The 23,276-nt window shown below is 51.2% G+C and overlaps 1 protein-coding gene across 1 annotated transcript in view; it reads right to left on the bottom strand.

Moving 5' to 3' along the window:
- The window catches only part of LOC144178708 (mothers against decapentaplegic homolog 6-like), a 121,610-nt gene that overhangs the window by 25,120 nt on the left and 73,214 nt on the right, over window positions 1-23,276 (bottom strand). The window contains exon 2 of the mRNA XM_077706729.1: window positions 21,795-21,851. Within this exon, the coding sequence (XP_077562855.1) occupies window positions 21,795-21,851 (57 nt within the window). The remainder of the gene's footprint in view (window positions 1-21,794; window positions 21,852-23,276) is intronic.

Below are 23,276 nucleotides of genomic sequence, written 5' to 3' on the forward strand. Positions count from 1 at the left end.
ACATTTTTCGGTCGACGCTCTTCAGCCTCATGGTGCGAATTTCCTCAGCGAATTCGCAGCTGCGGCGCCACTCGTGCGGCAAAACGATCTATTCCCGTTGCTGTGGCAAACTAAAATATTTAGAAGCGTCGAACTTCGCCTGCGAACGCCGCTTAGCATTGGGCAATTCGTACCAGCCATGGAAATAGGAAACAGATCGTTTCGCCGCACGCGCGGTGCCGCAGCTGCGATTTCGCGGGGTAAATTTCGCACCATGCTGAATGGGCTTTACACCGGATCACACCCCCACCCGCTGGGAGCAGGGCTCGGGTAGCTCTTGCCTCGCGGATCAACGGACACTGTCGCAACGGGCGCTACAGGTCGCTTTGGCCATATGGGCTCCCTCACCGCTTATCGGGAGGTCAATAACTACTACCGCCTCTCCCGCAGCACACTACCCCCGGCTCACCCACCCCTAACCCCCTCGGAGGAGCGGCTGTGCCGCCCCCTCCAAACTAAATCGCTTCCCAAACAAGCCCTCCATCACGTTTACCCATCCCGCAAAAACGCCCGTGTGCACGAGATTTCGGCGCACGTTAAAGATCCCCAGGTGGTCAAAATTAATCCGGAGCCCTCCACTACGGCGTGCCTCATCGCCTGCGTTGCGTTGGCGCGTTAAACCCTACAATGAATCAATAGGCAGTTTTAGCCTATCGGTACTGTGTTTGCGTTACCGTTTACCGTGTGAGTGCACAGCGCGAGAGTTACCGCGAACGGTAACTTACCGGCACAGGCTTCACCGTCGCCAGCGGCTTCCGGTAACACGGTAAACTGTAACGCAAACACCGTAACGATATGCTTAAATTGACTAATAGAGAGTTTTAGCATAGCGTTACCATGTTTACGTTACCGTTTACCGTGTTTGCGGGAGTCGACTACGCAGCTCGAGAGTTACCGCGAACGGTAACTTACCGGCACAGGCTTCAACGTCGCCAGCGGCTTCCGGTAACACGGTAAACGGTAACGCAAACGCGGTAACGATATGCTTAAATTGACTAATAGAGAGTTTTAGCATAGCGTTACCATGTTTACGTTACCGTTTACCGTGTTTGCGGGAGTCGACTACGCAGCTCGAGAGTTACCGCGAACGGTAACTTACCGGCACAGGCTTCACCGTCGCCAGCGGCTTCCGGTAACACGGTAAACTGTAACGCAAACACCGTAACGATATGCTTAAATTGACTAATAGAGAGTTTTAGCATAGCGTTACCATGTTTACGTTACCGTTTACCGTGTTTGCGGGAGTCGACTACGCAGCTCGAGAGTTACCGCGAACGGTAACTTACCGGCACAGGCTTCAACGTCGCCAGCGGCTTCCGGTAACACGGTAAACGGTAACGCGGTAACGATATGCTAAAACTGCCCATTCATTTACCCGTCCACCTATCCCTCTCCCCTCTGCCGCACTGTTGCGCTAAATCCACAGTGCAACACCACATGTGCCCCTCTAACTGCCCCAGCCCACCGTAACCTCCCACGACCACTGGACGGAGGTCCTTGGCCGCTCGGACGAAGACTCCCAGCGCCCACTGGTCGCCCGGGCACAAGCGGTGATGCAAATTAATGTTATCTCTCTCCTCCCCTAATAATAATAATAATAATAATAATACCCCTGTTTGTGTCCCCTGCACGATGAACGTTTCTCCAAAACAACCACTGCTTAGTGACTGTCGAGTACATTCTTCGCCTCCTAATTTTCTCAGCTCACCCCTCCAATGCCTACTTGATTCTCCCCTACGATTACCACCCCTTGGCAACCATACCGTTAAACGGGTGGCCCACCTGATCCTTACCATGTAGGTAACAAAAATTGTAAAGTAAAATAGTCCAGGTACTTTTTATAAAGCGAAATGAAATAGAAGTATTTGCTCATAATTACGGGAGGAGGAGGAGACGGAGGGCAGGAAGTAAGTCCGAAATAAAAATATCTGCGCCCGCGTGCGTTCACAATTGTTAAAAAAAAAAAAAAGCGCAGCGCGGCAGTCTCGGCAGGAGAGAAGACAGCAGCAGCGGTGTCGTGAATGGCGGCCGGGCAACCGAAGCCGGTTCTCACGAAGACCGGTCGCACCCGGCGGTCGGCCCCTTGTTTACTACCAAGCCCCCACTTCAACTGAGTCGTCCCAGAGAGGAGAGGGACGTGGAAAGCGATACGGGCCGGTGTCTCCCACCCGCGGGTTTACTCTCGTTTTTCGTTCCATCGAACGTGTCCCGGGAAGGCAGCGCTGTTCGATCTGCCACTCGCCGAGCCACCACCGCGCCGTTAATCAACAGGCGCTTAGCCTTCCATCTAACTGGGCTAAGTAGGTCATAGTCGGGAATAATACAGAACAGATGTGCGGGGAGACAGCACGCGTGGTGGTCAATAATTCCCGCGATTGCAATGCACTGTCCCAAGTTACTGCCCATACGTTTACAACGGTGTAGTTTTCGACGGCTTTGGAAACTGGCAAAGAAACGTTTTTAGTGTAAAGCTGTCTATGGGTAGGATCCAGCAAATACCCCCCGGCAACAGAACGATGTAGACAAGAATCGCGCACGAGCGTAGCGCCACGTCAAGTCCCTGGCATCGTAAAACTGTGCGCCATAACTTCAGCGTATGGAAACGATCGTAAATAAATAAATAAATAAATAAATAATTCCTGGTGCCTTCATATGCTAATATATTTCATCAAATAAAGCTGTCTTGCCGGCAATGCACTTGTGCTTAGAGATGAAGCAGACTTTAAAGGGATCGTTGTAAGCTTGTGCTTCACAAGATTGCTTTCCCACATTGCATGCTGCCCAGTGAAGCACGGTCATCTTTGGAGGGAGGCTCTAATTCCTGGTTTAGTAAAACTACCTCGAAACAGATTATACGCAAGACGACTAACATCACGCAGAGTTTTATTTACTTCTCAAAATGACATAGTTCACACTGACGTTGTAAATATTCTGGAATTCTCGTCTTGTCATACATGGGCTCCTACGGGAGGGAAACGGACAGCTCCATGTTCGTCCACTGGAATAAAACTCTAGTTGGTCAAATTTTCATTCAGGGAATTAACCAGGATGCACGTTCAATCGCAAATTACAAACAAGCGTGTTTTGCTTCGTGCAACCCCTTGGACTATGACGCGGTCAATGCATATCGTCGCTCACGTTGAGGCTCGGAACCACAGCTTTGCGGGTCATCTTTCTTCACAGAGTGGAAGGGCATTGTATTTTTTTTTAATTCTTGAAACAATGCGCACAAAAGCTTTCGCCCTTAATACTATCTGTGCGAAAATTCACTTCACTCGGCTGAGTGACGACTTCTGAAATAACTGCGATCCGCCATGAAGGAGCAACTGAACTTACATGAAACACGCTTTGACATGTTTTAAAATCATGTGGGCATTGATCAGACTCTTTAAACAGGACTCTTAATGAGCGCGCGTCATCTTCATCACAGTCATTATCATCATCTGCTCATTGATTTCATTTTTTCATACATCTGGTGTAGCAAGCTAGGCGCCTTGGCCAGGCTAACCTCACCAGTATCATTAAAGACTATTCTCTCCCTCTCTCTCGTGTGGGCATTTACCTTTACTCACACCGTTTACCCGCTACATCCTTTGCGACCCATATTTTTTCTTCGTCTATCAGTTCACGTGCTCGCTCCATTCACACAATAAATAGCCCACGTTTTTTCTCGCGCCGCTGGTGCGTTCCCCGCCCGTTCTCGGGATGAACTGCTGCACGCCCCTTTGGACACGATGAATCACCGAAGGCCCGTTCCTACTACTTGCGACGAAAGCGACCGAAAGCGACGGGAATTCTGTCGAGAGTGTAAATTTGGGCTTGTTGGTGATGCATTCTTGTAGGCTAAGGGCGAGACAGACACAGGAAGGGACAAAAGATGGGACGAGGACCAGCGCTCGTCCTCGTCCCATTTCTTGTCTCGTCCTGTGTCTGTCTCGCGCTTAACCTACAAGAAGGGAATTGCGCCGATCGTTTTTGTCGCTTGGTCTGGACAAATTTTATCGCTGCGACAGAAATCGCGTCGCTTCGCAGCTAGTGTAAACGGGCCTTAGTGCCACCGAAGAGGTGAGCAGGAGGAGAGTGAAATTTAAGACTTTTTTTCGGCGTATAACAAGGGTACTTGGAGACATACTCGTATAGGAAGCTGTGAAACTACAGTTTTCGCATCGCGGGTAGTGAGCGCTACGCTAGCGGCGACGGGTACCGGGACCCGACTGCGCATGCGCGCATTCGTTCCGTGACCCGCGCCGTGCCCGCACTAGCATGCGCAGTAGGTGACTAGTAAAAAGCGCAAAGGCTAATGGGTACGTCTTCTGCAGCTCCCGCCACTTCCGCTTCAAGATCTCTTCCGACCCCCCTTACGCCGCGGCTTCGACGCGCGTGTGCGGGTATTGTTTATTTGGCCAAGATGCTTACCTTTCACAGAAGCCCATAGTAGGATTAACCGCAGTTATTCATTGAATGCGCGATGCATCAGCGTTTTTTTTTTTTTTCTGTGGAAAGAGATAAAAACATGCGTACACGCGCGTGAAAGCCCCTGGCGTACAGGAGGCCAGGAGAGCTCTCGAACCGGTTTTTGCCGGTCACCTGTTGGAACCCCTTACCCGCCGCCGCTAGCGTAGCGACGCTACCCGCTATGCTGAAACTCAATTTATCCGCTACCGTACAGGCGAACCGAGGGCCGTTCCCGTGGTTCGCCATTCGGAAGCAGCAGCAGCTCCGAGATGGGCACAGCCGGCCGGCGACCGGTGGAAGAAGCGCCCCGGCAGTGGAAGGCGCACCACGTAGGGACAATGACGGGGCGGGGGCACTTCTTTCGGGCGTACTCCTTGACCCGCCGCGAGGGGACAGGCTGCAGGCATGCCAAGTATGCGCGCACCCAGAGAGCGAAGCCGATCCCGCCGCCCAAAAAGCGGCGCTTCTTCCTCGCACTCAATTACCCAAATTCCGAGCACTGGAGCAGGAGCCCAGGGACGCCGGCTGCGGGTGACTGCGCCAGTACTCGCGACACACTCGCGAAAAGAAAAAAAAACTCCGCGATTACTATAGCGATTATTAATGCGAAGGCATTAAACGGATCGTTGGACGAAAAAGCCGACGTACCAGAAACGTCGCACACTAATTCCTAACGGCGAAAAACTCCAATGGGAACGCAGATTGGCACGTAGAAAAAGAGGGGGGAGGCCACGCGGGTGTGGCGTTAGGCCTAACGTGACGCTTTAAGGTCGAATGTTGTCAACCGGTACCAATTGGAAAAAAGTGCTCTACATCAAGCTGCCGGTACGGCGCAACATCCCAAAGCTCAATGACGGACATAAGCTGGAAAGAGAGAGAGAGATAACAACTTTATTTTGTGCCCGGTGGAAAAGGAAGAGGTTAGAGATCCTCCTCGGTCCTCTTCCCCCTTTTAGGCGGCAGCCAGGAGTCCTTGGACCTCGGCGGCGTCTTCAGCCATCCGGACGAGTTCGACTTGCACTTCGGGATCGGAGCTGAGCAGCGCGGTCTCCCACTGCTCCGCGGTTCTAATGTCTAAGTAAGGGCGTCCTTTCTGCTGTACCTGTTTACTCTTGATGGGACACGACCAAACCATGTGCTGGAGGTCCGCTCTGCCTTTACAAATTTTGCATTCAGCTGTGTACAGCCCCGGGTAACAGCGGCTGTAGGCTACAGGGTTAGGTGTCGACAGGGTTCCACTATGTCGACAGCTTGTTGAGGCGGTCTTCGATGTGCGCGTCGCTGCCTCCAGCCGTCCATATCGTGATATCATCATCATCATCACTACACCATAAGGATTGTGCAAGTGTACAGTCATCGAAATTTTCTCTGGCAACTCATTGAATTCCTTCGTTACCTTATTTTGTTTACATTGTCTTCGTAAGGGCTTCCAAATGCAGTTCACACGGTGCTCAAACTGACGTCAAGCTGTACTCTGTGGCCAGCTAAGATATTTTTATGATTTGCAGGGACATGATCGGGTACGCGCCGTTTACCAAGGAACACCATAATTTACCACAGGAAATCCGACGCAACCGCTGCGCTTTTGTTAGTACTTCCGTGCGCGCTTAATCTGATGGCAAATTTGTACCGTTCCGCATTACGATGCTCCCAGCGTTTAGCCTTGCGCCGATAAGCACTATGGGATTACACGGAAAGGATCCTCACCTTGAGAGATAAAAAACGCGGGAAACACCGGGGGCAAGTGCTAAGTAGCAGTGAAGGTCGACTGGCGAATCCCCGACGGGTTCGAAGACTGCGACAAAAAATCGACGATAACAATCCGAGCTGACGCCTCCTGCATTATTAAATTACAGGCTTGGAAGAAAAGCGCACCTCCTGCAACCAGTCGTGCCACGGGCGCTAACAATCTGTACTTCGCGGTTGCCTGCTTTGACTTGCTAATCATCTACTGGTGGATAGGTCAAGTTTGTGGCTGGGCTAGTTAATTCCACTACATGTCGAAGCTGGTTTTGCGCAGCGCTGGAGGACATGTCCTGACAAGGCCAGACGGTCGTACCAGAAAAAGACGAGAATATAATTGGTTTCTCGTTTACTGGTGGGGCAGAGTCCATGCGCGAAAATTCAAACTTTGAGGGCTTCATCACCAGCCTATCTACGCCCACTACAGGGCAAAGGCCTCTCCCATAGATATCCAATTGTCCCGGTCCTGTGCTAATGCGACCAATTTATCCCCGCAAACTTATTGATCTCATCTGTCCATCTAACTTTCTGCCGCCCCCTGCCACGCTTGCCTTCTCTAGGAATCCACTCTGTTACCCCTAATGACCAACGGTTATCTTGCCTTTGCATAATATGCCCTGCCCACGTCCATTTCTTCTTCTTAATTTCTATTAATATGTCCTTAACATGCGTTTGTTCCCTGACCCACTCCTCTCTCTTCTTGTCCCTTAACGTTACACCTGTCTTCCGTTCCATTGCTCCCCGAGTCGTCCTCAATTTAAGTTGAACCCTCTTAGTGAGCATCCAAGTTTCTGCCCCGTAGGTGAGTACCCGTAAGATGCAGCTGACATACACTTTCTTCTGAATTCAGGGACAGCGGTAGCCTGCCATTTATTATCTGAGAATGCCTGCCGAATGCACTCCACCCCATTCTTATCCTTCCAATTATCTTTCTCTTCGTCATGGTTGGGATCCGGGGTTACTACTTGGCCTAAATAGATATATTCGCTTACCACTTCCACTGCCTCGCCACCTATCTCAAACTGCTGTGCTCTACCGAGGTTATTAAGCATTACTTCAGTTTTCTATTTTCAGGCCCACGGTTCTGCTCTGCTTGTCCAATGCTAAGCATGCTTTGCGATTCGTCCCCCGAGTTGAAAGCTTTCGGCATATAGCCCCATTTTCGCGAACAAGCTGCGACAAGGCCGATCCGGACCCCTTTCCAGCCTCTCCCTTAGAGATATAGTTTCTGCTTGTCGTAAACTAGAACTGCAGAGAGAGAGAGAGAGAGAGGAGAGAGAGAGAGAGAGAGAGAGAGAGAGAGAGAGAGAGGAGAGAGAGAGAGAGAGAGAGAGAGAGAGAGAGAGAGAGAGAGAGAGAGAGAGAGAGAGAGAGAGAGAGAGAGAGAGAGAGAGAGAGAGAGGAGAGAGAGAGAGAGAGAGAGAGAGAGACTACTAAAACAATAGAGACACCCGGCGACTAAACATTCCCAAGGATGTTTCGATGCCACAGCAGCAGTATGACGGCACTTCAAGACAACAGTATTGCTTGACCGATGTTACCCAACCTAACGCAGCACGAACTGCACACGCCGCGCCCGCGCATCTTTGGTCAGCGATGGCCGGGACGTCGCTGCGCTTGTCCACCACCTCCACCCTGAACGAACCAAGTGGTGAAAGCTTGCCAACTCTGGTACAGAGCATCGCATCTCGTAGTACCCCCACTCAAGCGGACGCCTTCTCAGGGCTTCGGATTCACCGCACGGGGTTGGCGCCTCCTTTCCCCTCGCCCTCCATTGAGGAGCCCTCCGTGCCGGGCGTTCTCCCCACCCAAACAAACACACTCGTGCCATCGGCGCCACTCCCAGCGCGCATTCTTTCGGGCCTCCCCTCCCCAGGTCGTCGGCGGCGGCGGTTCGGCCCAAAAGTGAGCCGCCGCTGCGCGCTTTGTACCGGCCGCCCCCTGCTGGGCGCCAGTCAAGCACGGGGGCCGACCGCGCGCCCCTCTGCCGCCGTGGGCTTAACGGCCATGCACTCGAGGAGACCCAGTGCTTAGCTCCTCGGCGCGACACACAGCTCGTCCACGCATGAGTGCTTGTCAAGCGGGGATGAAGGAGTCCCGAGCCGGTGATCTAACCGAACGGTTTTACGCACCCCTCCCCGCCTCACGCGTAGAAGCTAGTCGGAAAGAACGAGAGGGGGATAACAGAGAGAGACACAAACAGCCGCATTCCCTGGCTCAACGGACCCTGAAACGCAAGTATGCAGTACAGCCACGCACTTGCGAGGCGTGTACCTTGCAAAGTAACCTGTTCTCCGCCAGAAAAATGTACAAAACTGCCGATACGAAACCGCACGTTCTAGTCACAGAAAGGTGTACGCCGGGCAGGAATTCGCTCGTAATTATTCACGATGTTTCCGCACCTTCCCCCTAGCGACGCACTTTTCTTTCTTTCTTTCTTTTGAGAGAGAGAGCTCGGAAGTAGGGCGCCGCGGAGACGAGCGCCGTGTGACGTTGAGGTCTCCGAAGTAGTAATTCAGAGAACCAGAGGTTGCTCACGACGCACTTGCAGTAACGTCACCAGCCCTGCCAATCAGAACAGCGCCCGACCCGGTCTGGTTTCGAACCGACGACACCGTGTCTTGCAGACAGAATACCTACCTGGTCGGTGCCCTAGGACGCACGGAACAAAGCATGCCAATGTATTAGGCCTAAATTAGAGCCAGCCAGAGTACAACCGAGTGCAATGCCGTGGACGGCAAGTAAATTACCGCGACACAGAGACACGTGGGAGTGGGGGGGGGGGGGGGAGGGGGGGGGGGGGGGGGCTTGATGACGATTGTAGGGTTTAACGCGCAAACGCAGCGCAGATGAGGCGCGCCGTAGTGGAGGGCTCCGGTTTAATTTTGACCACCTCGGGATCTTTAACGTGTGCCGAAATCTCGCACGCACGGGCGTTCTTCCTTTTCGCCTCGATCAGAAACGCGGCCGGGAATCGAACCCGCGACCTCGTGCTCGACAGCAGAACGCGTTAGCCACTGAGCCACCGCGAGGGTGGGGAAAGGGGTGAAATTCTTTGTGGACATGTAAATGGAAAGGTGTAGCGGGGGAGTACCGTGCTTTGCAAGCCATCCCAAAACTGACTTACTGCCATAATTTCCTCCCTATATATACCATAACACCCATCAAATACAGAAGCAGACAGATTTTTCGGACCTGGAGGGGAACGAAAAATACTCCGAATAAAAGAGCAGTCCGTAAAATCCGCGAGTCGCAGAAACGAACTCTATTTTATTTAAACAGGACTGAAGAGGTCGCGAATGGTTCCTCGCGTTAAATTACTCCTTCGTGTGAGAACGTCTGCTTGTGTCTCTGCAAGCGTCACGGTTTCTTCGTAAATGGTGGACACCAACGCCAAGGCGTTGGTAATGTCTTGCGTTGATGGTTGCGAAATTACATGCAAAATTATGGCCGTTGCGACTGACTATACATGCAAAATGATGGTCTCCAAGATTAAAGTTTGTTACACCGGCGGAGGCCAAGCCAATCCCCATCCAATCCGAAGCTAGCCAGGTGGCTTAGGATTCAAAATGGCGTCGTCCCGGAGTCGCACCGTGGCTTTGTTGCGGAAATTTTCGTTCGGAAAATCGAAATTTTGTCCAAAATATCCGCTTTTTACATACATTACTCCTATGGGAGTATATATACATTACTGCTATGGGACAAATACTCCTACGGGACAACTACTCCTATGGGACTAGTCCAGATTATCCAGCAAGTCCGAATTTTTGGAGTCCGGAAAAACGGCCGGCTACTGTTGTCCTAAGTAGTCGTGCAGACACTATGAATACTTAAAAGTCAGTGCTCAGCGAGGTGACTTCAAACCCAAGCCTTTGCACCACGGCCAAATTAAGTAGTCGGCACTGATAACCCGGATCAACAGCACCGCAGCATTACGCGCGCCGATGACAACAGGCAGCATAGCGGGGCGGAACTTCGCTTGTCCACTCGATCATTCTACAGCTCTCTCTTTCTGCAACAATGAGCAGGCGCTGAGAAAGTAGCAGCTGAGTCCAAGCTGTTGTCGCGCTAGTGTTTTATTGCCAAATGCCGACGATCCGTATAGTTCATCCGTATGTCGTCGCTCTTCCGAGAATCGCGGTCAACGTATTTGAAAGGCCACGGAACGATATTGCAATGACGAACGACGACGACGGGTTCACTGAAACAACTAAGCATTTCGAGTCACCACCGCGTCGAAAAAACTAACCACAGGCCGGGTGTGAATTGACCAACTCCGAAAGCTTGTCATCAATGTCATGTGCATAATAAAATACCTGACGAAACCACGATGATACAAGGCATGACGCAAAACATTATGCATATAGGAAACTCGTCCAAGGTTATACGTCATGTGCATTATAAATGGAGTGTCGGAAAGTGGCAAGTAGAGTAGCGTAAATCGATTGATTGCAGGTTTTAACGCGCTCACGCAACGCAGGCGATGAGGCGCCGTAGTGGAGGGCTCCAGATTAATTTTGACCACCTGGGGATCTTTAACGTGCGCCCAAATCTCGTACACACGGGCGTTTTTGCTTTTCGCCTCCATCAGAAAAGCGGCCGCCGAGGCCGGGAACCGATCCCGCGTCCTCGTGATCAGCAGCACAACGCCTTAGCCACTGAGCCCCCCGGTAAGGTATAAAGCAAACAAATCTACTTGCTTATCTTTATTTGTCCCATGTAGGGATATCATTGCCCGCCTGTAGTCGTTGCCTACCCCAGCAAGTTTCTAATAATTCTAGCCGGCGTAAAATTAACCCAATCGTAACGGCTGTGTGGCGCGCGCGTGAGAGTTGGTGTGTGTCTACGTGGGCGCGCATTTCATTCGGTCCTATTCCAAATCAGGGCGTTATCCCTTCTGAGTTCGGAATCGCTAATACTGTTAACGGTACAGACGAGGCGAAGCAAGCAGGGCTAACGCGCTATTTTTGGGCCGTGAAGAAAGCCACACGTGTCATTCCGGATCTGCTGCAGCGGGGCATTCAAGCCTCTTGAGCTGTCAAAATGGCTTCGTCTGTTTCAACGAAGCTTCTAAGCAACCTGCTTAAAAGGAGCAACGTAGTGCCGATACACGACATACGGGAGCATACGAGCCAAGGCCTCAAAGCAGAAGCCCCCCTCCCTCTCACTCAGTTTCGAAGTACAAGTTTATTGATTCTTATAAAAGAGGAGGGTTGCATGAGTAGATATATCCAGACGAGGGTCCCATAGCTCATACTGGACCGGGACCCTCGGTAAATCAGATGCAAAGCAGCTTATGGTCGAGCCTGTTCCCATCACCGTTGTGTGGGCGCCGTTGTGCCCCACTGCGCACGCCTGGCCAGGCACCGCTGATGATGATTGTGGCATGATGACCCCAGGGATTGACCAACCAAAGAATCCATCACGAGATAGCTTCGCGTTCAACCACCATCGTCATCTTCCCGTAAGGGAACCCTGAGTACCACACCCCCACTACGCATGCCTGGCGAGACACCGCTGATGATGATTGTGGCAGGATGCCCCTAGGGACTGGCCAACCAAAGAATCCATCACGAGATAGCTTCGCGTTCAACCACCGTCGTCATCTTCGATTCCGAGTCAAGAGATCTTAAGAGTCAAAAGGTCCATTATTGGATCTTTTGACCTGGCGGATCTTTTGACTCGTTGGATCTTATGACTCACTGTGGACCTTTTGACCCATTGGATCTTTTGACTCGTCAGATCTTTTGACTCGTATTGGACCTTTTGACGCGGCTAAGGCGGGTCAAAAGGTTTAACGAGTCAAGACGTCCAATATTAGACATTCTGACTTGTATCTTTTGACGCGGCTAAAGCCAGTAAAGTGATCTAGTCTCTGTATGGGCCTCACCTTGGCGCACTTTTGTTTGCTAAGGGTCAAGGCTATAGTTCCGTTACCTCTTCGTTTTCCCTACAAGGAGCATGTTCATTCGTTCTAAGCACCAATCTCCGAGCCATATGTTTTTTTTTTTTTTTTCCAAATATATGCACATTGCTCTCATACAAAAATTTGTTTGCGTCATAGGCATGGGAAATTATCTCAGTGGTTAAGAGCACATTAACAATGCCGTTTACCGGCTCCGGTCTTTTCAGTATAGGGCATTTCGTTCCGGGGCCGTTCGGTACACGGAGCTTTCGGTACAAAAACCAATTTAAGCGCGCGTTTAGGCAGCAAGGTATGTGCGTCGTGGCAGTTGCAGGCATGAAAATCGTACTTATTCAATACACGTGTTCTTGCTCGTAATTCTGCATTATTTTAACGTAGTGAAAATGTTATGTGGCCCTACCAAATGAAGCACGGAATAGTTGCCGGAATAACTGTAGCTTTGAGATAATATTATTGTTGCATATATCGTTTCCTTTCTAGTGACTTATTATCATCATATCGTTGTTGAAAAATCAGTGAAGGTAACAATTTTTTTTTAATTTTCAGTACCTGTGATAACAGCTGCGTAATTGATCGCCTTCGCTAGGGGATAGGAGCCAGTCGCTTTGTAACCCAATCACGAAGAACTTGTAATTTTTAGGCATTTGCATCCATGTGCACTTCTGTTCGCTGATAACACAACGCACATAATGCCTTACTAGCAATGCGTTACCAAGGGCACTTCTCTACTCCCCCGGACGTTTCCATCCCAGCGCCACCCCCTATTCCAGGAAATCGGCGTGTTTAGTGTGAATTTGTGATTTGAAGTACCCAAAGGCATTTTTAATGCTTTCTGGAACATGCATAGATTTAATTTGCTGAAAGGAGAGCTCATTTGTAATTTTCGGCGTTCTCACTCAAAGCATACTGGTCATAATTTGGGCGTGGCTTTGTTCTTATCCGAGACCAATGTCATCATCAGCTCCCCACCGCCTGTACCTCTTTACTACACAAAAGGGAAAAATTACTTATGGAAGCGAAGCCGCACAAGCAGGGGTTTGTACTACGTCATCCAGAGTGTCAAAAAAGAGACACGGGGACTGCAACTAGCGGATTCAAGTTACCATGACGTGCTTCAACTCGGATCGCCTGGAAACCTAGTTTTCCGAAATGTAGCAGTGTAGCACTGGCATTCGAACTCTTTTTTTTTGTTGGTGTAATCATGAGTCATATGATGGTCATTTATTTGATGGATGTCGACTTTGATTAACAAGATGCGAGAACATTTGTCCGGAATATTTTCAGCAGCAATCATACAAGTCAGCTCAGCGTAGCCGAATATGAGCGACATGAGGTCGTGGCTCGTTGCCATCACTGAAGCTCACATTCTACACAAGCAATAACTACCAAATTATTGTAGTGTAATAGTATCCAATGACCGAGGAACGAGAAAAGAGAACAACCAGAGAAAATAATGAGAAATAAAAACAAGCTTCAAGAACGGTGTTCTTCATAACGTTCAAATTAGCCATGGCTTAATTCGGAGCGCCAAGTGCATAGCTTCTACATTTAGAAGTGAAAGTTCGGGTATGGGAGCCAAAACAGCACGAAAAATACAACAAAATGACGTAGTCTATAAATTGCATATCATACCCATGGCTACGAAGGTACTCATAATTCGTTGTACCTTCGGACGCAGTTTCGGAATTATTGGACCTTTTGACCCGTTGGATCTCCTGACTCCTTGGATCTTTTGACTCGCTTTGGACCTTTTGACTCGTTATATCTTCTGACTCTTTGGACCTTTTGACCACTTGGATCTTTTGACTCGGCTGTCACGTGATTATTGGATCTTTTGACTCTTTGGGTCTCTTGACCATAAGCGGTCATCTTCCCGTAGGGGAACCCTGAGTAGTATGCGAGGCATTCCTCCTCTCCTCTCCGAAGCTCCTCTCTTCTCCGGGATTGCGCAACGAATGGCAACACCGGCTCCGCGCGCGATAATGCGAAGCAGCTTAGGGTTAGAGACGCGACGGTAGCCGCTGCATACTCCGCTGGGGGCGCCACTGTAGCTCCGCGGCATAAATGACGCGCGCGCGCGTTCCGCTCCCCTCATTTTCCTCCCGCAACGCCGCGATCGAACTGAAAACTAATGGGAACTTGAGTCGACCCCATGGCTGCTTCGCATACTACTCAGGATTCCCCTACGGGAAGATGGTGATTTTTTTTATTACATAGAAAATATACAGTGAAAGCAGGCAAAGACTAAAAATTTCATAATCACAAATCTCAGAGTAACACTTCTAGAGTTAAAGCAACAACAAAGCAATTCAGTGCACTGCAAAAGTAGTTCGCCGTGCGCACCGCTGCCTCGCTCCCTTGAACTTCGGCTCGTACGGCATGCAAATCGTAAACCAACGATACGATGGAACTGCTGTAAATAACTTCCTCAGCACGAAAGTTGTCTACCAGAGACCAGCACAGGAGGCCAAGCGCGAGTGTCGCCTCAGACGCCAACATGAACCGGCCGGCCTGCCAGGAACTTGGCGCAAGCCGCGCTTTTTCGGGGTCACAACCGAGCACGGAAAGTGCCGCGCTCGCGTCGGGGAGGCGATAGGAAAGGGGACGACGACTCGAAACCCCGAAGGAAGGGGCCGCCAACAAAGGAGCCTGCCGCCGGGCAGTGCAACGATGCGGAGAAGCGCGCCGGCACGGAGGGTCAACACTGGCTCAGAAGAGAACGGCGCACAGGTAGCAACACCTCCCTGCATAATAAGAAAAAGAAACGATGCTCGGCGCCAAAAAACAAGCGCCACGGAAGTGCACCCAGCCGTTCTTGCAGCTTGGGGGCGTTGCTCCGACCCAGGCGACGGCGGCAGACCGTGACGTCAAGGAAGGGGAGCGGCCGGCGAAGAACCGCGTCGCCACCCCGCCGAGAGGGCCATGGCCTCGCCTGAGGCCCATTCAAAAGCCGGGAGGTGACAGGGGGGCAGGGAAAGGGAGCACGCACGACGCATTCCCGCCGCCGTAGTACTACTACAACTCCGCCTCATTAATTTACCGCGGAAAATTTGGCGCGTAACTTGGAAGCGCCGCACTGGCCACACCTGCCCGGCAGAAAGCAGGCCCCGATCATGGCGGATGTATGGATCGATCCGGTCGCTGAATCTCATGGCATGAGGGATATTAGAGGAAAAGGTGAAGGGAACCACTGCGTTGAATTGCGTCGCCTTTCGCATCCGATCAGCTCACCCGTAGCTGCTGCCCATATCATTTCCTTCCTGACATTTTGGCGAAGCTCAGGGCTCCGTCCGTTGAAGAACCGCCGACGGAGCTGTCAGGGAACTTTTCAAAACGCACCGAGCATAGGAGTACGACGATTTCCCGTTGCAAATGACGAACATGGCTCGAGCCACCCTCGACATATCATTCACACCGCTGGTATTACGCTATCATGCCTCATCAGACTACGGAAACGCCGTACGCGCCCGTGCCGATAGGTGACCGGTAAAAAGCGCAAAGCCTCATTTATGGGCACATTGTCTGCTCCCGCGGAGCCCCGCCACTTCCGGTTCGAGAGCTCTCCTGGCCTGCCAGATGCCGGCGGCTTTCGAGCACTCGTGTGCTTGTTGTTTGTTTCCACCGAAAAAACAAACAAACAAAAAACCCTCATGCAGCGCGCATTCAATGTATAACGACGATGAATCCTACTAGGGCTTCACTAAAAGGTAAGACTCTGTGACAAATAAGCAACACGCACACACGCGCCTGAAAGCCGCCGGCATATGGAAGGCCAGGCGAGATAATCGGAAGTGGCGGTAGCAGACGACGTACCCACGAGCCTTTGCGCTTTTTACCGGCCACCTATTTTCTCACCAACTAGCCGTCAAAAAAGAGCCACCAAATGCAGTCATAGCACACTACGACGCGGGCGGCTGCCACTAAGATCAGGCACAAACTTAAAAGCCCATGTATGCCCTCAACTACAATACGCCAGACCTGCAAAAACAGCAGTGCGCGCGCGCTTACCAAGCAGCATGCGGTAGTCCAGACAAAAAAGCCAACACGAGAAAAGCTGTCGGCGCCACATACGACGACGCTGCCTCGGCGAGGCTTATCCTTTCGCGCGATGCACAAGGAAGAGGCAACAATGGGGTCGCGCCAAATCTCCTTCGCGCTGGCCGACTCTCCTTCGCCGCTTATCAGCCAAGCGCGTAAGAGAATACGCCACGCCTGTCACGTAGGCCGTGACAGCACGGCAAACTGCTGCCCGCAAAGGTAGCCAGCCGTGCCATTCGGGCTCTCTAGAGAAGCTGGTGTCAAGGAGGTGGAGTCATCAACTTCAGAGCAAGAAGAGTTTCTTAAACAGAAACATCGCTTAACCTGAAATTAATGCAAACAGCATTTCTTTTTCTTCAGAAAGCGAAGTGATGGTGAGCCAATTAAACAGTATTGTCAATGTTTTCTTATCACTCGCGTCATCTCGCAGGTCTTCACATTAAATTTAACATTTCATATATACTGACCACGCATGTAAGTCCAGCATCTCGTGCGCCCTCTCTGCCAAGGAACCGGCCGGATGATAGGTCGTCAGACGTCTTCCCAGGGTGGACAGTACGGCACGCTGTTTGTAATCCAGCTTCATGTTTGTGGAGGAAACCGAAGCCTACACGCTGTACGATCTGGCTCACTCTTTGGTTACGCGACCGCTGCAGTATGCTAGCCACTGATGAAGCAATAATCTGCACTATGCGACAAGAGAAAAAAAGTTGGTTTGTTCAAATGACAGTTTATCCAACTGTAAAATATTTGTACAAGTGCAGTGTCGTGTCAAGGACGGATGGAGGTAAAGAAAGATAAAAATATACGTCAGAAAAAAATTGGCTGGCGATTACGGTACTCCCTAATGGGATATTTGGGCGCAGTAGCAGTGCGCTGAGGCAGCACTCCCTCGTGGGCTCTCTCGACGGCAGCGATGATGAGCCTCTGCGTCGGTGGCGCGAAGTGCGTCTCAGGAAGGGACCGCCAACTGCGTCTTCAGCGAACGCACATCATGACACGTCCCCCACTCACGTTTTCGCTAAGCGTCGCGCCGTCTGCACGGTAGCACTGGGTTGCTACCGTGCAGACTCGGGTTCAAATACCACTGCATCACACCTGCGCTTTCAAGTGCAGAGCACCTTGGGGGCTTGCCTTGTCGTCGTAGCTCGCTCGCTGGACGCAAGTAGAGACCCACGGCGTTCCGTCGTAGCGGCTGTCGTCGCAGCGTAACCCAGAGGCTTCAAAAGCCAAGCGGTTTCTATAGTCATAAGCGTTCGAAACTCGTGAACCGCTGGCCCTTGTCATACATCTCCCCGTTGTTTAGCGCAAAGAAAACTGCAGGTACATTTGAGGCAAAATATACGTAATAAACCGCCAGCGTCCGCGTTCATTTAATTAGGAACGCTCGTTGGGTTGGTTTTTACGATAGTAAGGGAAAAAAAGTGGCAGAGCGACCCCGGCACGTGCGGGAGGAAAAGCAAGCACAAAAAGAACGGAACTCTCGCTGCCGCAGTTTCGGGCACGGGGAACGCGAGCATTGCGAAGGCGGGAAATTTTAAATGCGTTAGACAAACTTCCGTTAAATTCACCAGGAAAGGAATGAGACAGGGCGGCGAATAGCGTGATCGGTGGTAAGAGTGAGCGGATAACGGTGTCACAGCACATTATAGCCAACCACTGCTCTCCACTTCCGACAGCTTTCAAACTGCGCGGAACGGCTTTAATTTTTTATCTACTCTGTTTAATCTGGTTGGAAACGATTTTCTCATTAGAACACTTGGTATATCCAAATGTCAAGTCCGTTCCAAGTCGAGCACTGCTGTGCTACCGCCCAGATACGCAGACGTCCTCTGCAAGCTGTGATCGTAATAAGATAGATGAATGGCACGCTTTCAGGTCACACTACCAAAGATAGTGCTTACGACTGGAGATAAAAGAGGGGGGCACTAAAGTGAAGTGAGGCTGGTTCTTACGCGACAAAAAGAAAGTATGACGAGGCGATTGCGAGGCTATCCTCGTATCTAACAGCCGTTGGCAAAGCATGGCGAAGAGCGTAAAAAGGCGTAAAAAATGGCCATCTGCAGCAACGAAAACCGACGGTACAGTTACGCAATATCCACGCTGTGTTCTGTGCGACGGTCGCCCTGCGTGAGAAAACAACCCATAATCTACCTAAACGAGCGGCGAATGACCGCACGTTACGGTGATCAATAGCGTGGCCCTTGAGCTTCACTTACTAACCCCATCCCCTTCATTTCTCTATATCTTTGAATTATGGCGGTGTTTCCCGAAAACCTATAGTTCATACCACAAGCTGCATGCAGCACTGTGGAGGGTACATTGTTGTCAATAGAGCGTCCACTGAGGGCGCCTAATTCACGGCGAAGAGGGTTTTGAAAGGACCTTTCAGTCTTCCCTCTCGGCCGGTAGAACCGCAAGGCCCCGGCGCCTTTTGTCGCTTCCTTCACGGTGAGTTAGGCGCCCTCAGTGGGCGCTTTATTAACAGCAATGTAGCTTCCACAGTGCTGCATGCAGCTTGTGGAATGAACTATAAGACAGCTGTCGTAAAACTGCCAGAAATGACATAATTCAACGTGTCATCAGACGATCGACCGAATACAAATTGGAAGTTCTCAGACCTCTTCAACGCTGCGGGAAAGCATGAAATGAAAACGTCCCACAATTTGCGCAATGAACCGTACGTCGCACAAGTTTTTCAATTTAAATTAAGGTTTTCTTTTTTTTACCGCCAAAGCCACACCGTCGTCGGGAATAGACGCCGCGGTATCTTGCCCAGTAGCCACCGCTGCAGCCGCGAGGAGCCGAAACGTGAGGGGAACCACGAACCCTGATACTACGCAGTGTTCCTACGTGCGCTGTGCTGCTGAGCCCAAGGACGCGGGTTCGACCCCGGGCCGCGGTGGCTGTTTTTCAGGTAAAGGCGGAAAGCGGAAACGCCCGTGTGACGAGATTTCGGCGCCACGTTAAAGTTCCCCAGGTGGTCAAACTTACTCCGCAGCCCACCACTACACTGTGCTTCATAACCAAGCTTTGACGCATAAGCGCCCCCCTCCCCCCCCCCCCCCCCCCCAACCCCCTAAAACTTTTTTTTTTTTCAGGTGCCACGGGGATAGGATTTGCGAGAACCGCGCACATACACCACACAAATCCCTCTCACTGGTGTAAAAAAAGAGTGGGGATAAGGTAAAACCCTGGGGGCGACCCGTGTTAACAAGGGAAAGCAGCCAAGGCCACAGGAAATTAGCAAAAACAGCCCCGCAGGCGGCAACGGGTGGCAGCAAGGCTTTCGACGCGGGCGGGGACACGGTGCGAGAACCCGCAACGTGACTCGGTGTGCGAGCCGGGGCTGAGCGACGCGGCGGAGGGGCGAGACCTCTCTCTCGGGGCGCGCCCTGTTGGGCGCCCGCCTGGCGGCCTTGGGGGACCTGCGGTCGAAGCCGCGGTGCACGGCGCGAACAACACGGCCCGGCAATGAACAAAGGGCACGAAGAAGCGTGCGAGTACAGGTGGGCGAGCCAGAGACGCGACGGCGCGGTCGATGAGCTCCGTCTAGACGCGCGGCGAGCCGGATTCGCGGAACCGAGAACAAAATAGAAGACGGATTGCCCCGCCGCCGTTGTGTTGGGAGGGGGCATACAAGCGACGGCCTAGATACCCGCACGGGCCTCGCTCATCAAGGTCGAGCTAAGCGGCGGATTTAGTACATGACTGTCACCTAGAAACAATCGTTCCCACCCACCACTTTTTTGTTGCCGCTATTTCAATGTCGAGTTATGAAGGAGCTGCAATTGTCCCCCTCGAAAATCCTTTAGACTACAAATGTTGCGTAACGCTTGCTATGTCAGGCTAAGTTAACGCATTGGAATTTTCGCTTACGCTTTTTTTTTTCTCTCTCCGTCTGCGCTTCAGTGACCAGTGGATATCAGTGTGAAACATATGCCCACGCAGAACGTTTTTTTTTTACCTAGTGGAAACGTCTCGAGATCTAACAACGAGATCTATTGAACGACGTTCCTTCAATATATATAGTGAAGAAACCTCCTTCCTGTGTGAAGGGTTCGCGAGCCTGACCCTGCCCGACGAAGCGACGACACGTATGAAACAGAAATCACCGGTTTATTCCGGGATTTAGGCGCCGACTACGCGAACCCCCCTCCTCCTTGCGTACGTGCGCATGAACAGCTACAGTACCAGGCTAGGCGGAGCAGCTCCTCGGACTGCACTCTAGCGGTCGGAAACACATCGAAACAGCCTCTTCTTTCTTTCTCGGTGAAAACATCCCTGGGACTCATTCCGAGCATATGTAAGCTAAATATAACCCTAACGACATCTGTCAGGACCTTGCCGACCACGACAACAAAATGCGCCGGCATCATCTGCAATTCAATCGACTCCCTTTTCCCACCTTGCAGTCGCATTCCGTCGCTAGGTCTCGGGTCGTGCTTGAAGGGGCTATAAAAACAAAATGCAACCTTGTTGAATTCGGAAAAAAAAAAAAGAACTAGCCTTTGATAATTCACCCAGCTCTATTCCAGCCACGAAAGACGTTACTTTTAACCGAAAGAAAAAAACAGAACAGGAAATATTGAACGCTTTCAAAATTCGCGCCACACAACGTCAGCAGTGACGCAATAGAGGGAATTGAACACAGGGGGCATTTTTTTTTTTACCTGAACTGGTACAGGTTAGTGCAGTGTCGTGCAGACCAGTGTCGAGTGCAACCAGTTCAGGTAAAAAAAATCTCAAGGCACTGTTATCAGTGTGCTAACTGCACTCTAGCAACGAAGTGATATTATGAAATAAAACCAGAGGCCTCACTATAATAGCCCGTTAGGTCGGTAGCGATACTTTATATCTGGCCATCCGGATTTACTCGCACGGTATGTGCACCACTGCATGCCGTCTCAGCCATGGTTTGGACGACGAGAGGGGATCGTCGTCGTGTTTCTTTCAACGGCTTTCCACCGCCACATGTCCACGTACGGGTCGAAACCCATTTGTGCGGTCATCGCATCCAGCCTCGTTCGCCGTGTCTGGTCCCTTGCACGAAGAAACGCAGGCGAACGCAGGGCGCTACAATTCCTACAACGCGGCCACGATGAGAGCGAGAAAAGGCATCCACTTTCTTTCTCGCTCTGCGCTAGTCTACAGAAGTACAGGACTCCGCATTGAAGGACAAACAACACTTTGATATAACTGGGCCGCTGAAAAAGGCGATTCGCTGTCGACGACACTCCTCCAGCTCCTTTGGAAGGAGCTCGCAGAATTCGTAGCGTAGTGCAACGCTGAGCGCAAAGGGAACGGCGTATATACACGAACGCAATTCTTCTTCTTGAATAACTGCAGTGGTGGTCCTGAACTGATTTTAAAAGCTACTGGGGAAAATTTCTTGGGGAATAAACTTGAGCACCAAAGGCACCCCGAATGGTCGGCGAAAACAAGTGTTGCAGGGTTACTTGAAGGGCTGTGACGACCATCACGGTGACGGAGGTTTAAGGGCTCGAGACAAACGGTCCCTCTAATAAAAACTGATCGGTAACATGCACACCTATACCGGACACAAAGCCGCAAGGGGAGCTGGGAAACTCACCGATAGGCGGATAGGTATCCTCCAGGGGCAGCGGGCTGTAAGGAGGCGGCGGCGAATCTGTGAACAGAGCGGAGAAAAAAAATGTGAACAATCAGTCAGCGCTATTCTGTTGCGGACAGATTTCATTAACCGTTGATGCATCGTTGATGGGCTTTGACAATCAAACGAAATAAGCGATAGGAAGTGCAAAACTACGAGTGCATAGAGAGAGAAGCTCGTGGCGAGGAGCCACTGCGCTAGGGCACGTGGCGCCATCTATGAGTGCGCCTCGTTACACCTCCTGCCACGCGTGCGCTGAGAAAACGCTTGGGGCAACGGTCGCGGGACGAAAAAGTCGCAATGGTAAAGAACAGACAACCTATTCGAGTTCAAAAAATAATTTCTGATGCACGCACAACACTCATAAGGCATTACCCCACACTGAGCCTTTGTGCCGGTATACTTCGCACGGCAGGCACGCTACGCGCTGTCAGTATGGCGCGGGCTCGCGTAACTCCAGTGGCCGATAGGCATGGGTTGCGGCGCTTGACAATGAAGAGTTTTGTTCACTTGATAAGCCCTGGAGAGGCGGCTAGTCCTAATCCGCACCGTACTTCGCAGGCATTCTACGTGCTGCCGGAACTGCGTAGGTTCGCGTAACTCCGGCGTTCGATAGGCATGGGCTGCGGTGTTTGATAAGTTTTGTTGACTCGATAAGAGCTGCTTCCGAACGTCTCGCGACAACATATCGTTTCGCGTGGAGCAGCGTAATCCGGTGGCTGGACACTCAAGCAGAATGTTAGGACGCTTCGCAAGGCGGGAACACTGCACTAAAAAACGAACGCCTTTGATTTCCTATCACGCGTCATGCGCGCTTCGGGATGGGAATGCGCCTTCGTTGGGTGGGAATTACCAGTTCCCACGACATGACCTACATGTGTAAAATGGGGAAACTACTGAAGTTCCCGAACGCGCTTAGTGATCCAATGCACTGCAAGGGTATATATACTGGAGCCCACACCACGACGCTCCGGCTATCGAAAGACTTCGCTAAACGGAAACAAGCTAGGGCTAACCTAACCCCGGCTTGGGGTTACACACCGGACTCTTTCCACTCGCACGAAATAGGCGAGCGTCAGCACACGATGACCTCAAGTAAAAAACTGTGGTTGATTTGTCTGTCATATGAATCGGTAAAACACGAAAGTGAAATGTGCAGCGAAATATGCAGCTAAGCATGGTTTGTGGGTGTGGGTGTGCTTGGCGAGTGGCGTCCTGTTGGCGGGTCGTCAGCAGGACGTCATCAGTGAAATATGACGCCAGTGAAATCGGTGTATCCCGGCATAAATCCCTTTCGTATTAACATATAAAACCCGAAAACGAAGCGGAAGTATAACGTACTCTTTGGTTCTAAAGGTTGCTTCCCCGCAAGAAGACCCTGTGTGCAGGGGTGCACCCTTTACAGGCCGCTTGTTTCGGTGTACTGGCGTCACTTCCGTGACG

The sequence above is a fragment of the Haemaphysalis longicornis genome, unplaced genomic scaffold (genome assembly GCF_048455015.1).
Source record: "Haemaphysalis longicornis isolate Haplotype H1 unplaced genomic scaffold, Haemaphysalis longicornis Haplotype H1 scaffold_4, whole genome shotgun sequence".
NCBI classification, from domain to species: Eukaryota; Metazoa; Arthropoda; class Arachnida; order Ixodida; family Ixodidae; genus Haemaphysalis; species Haemaphysalis longicornis.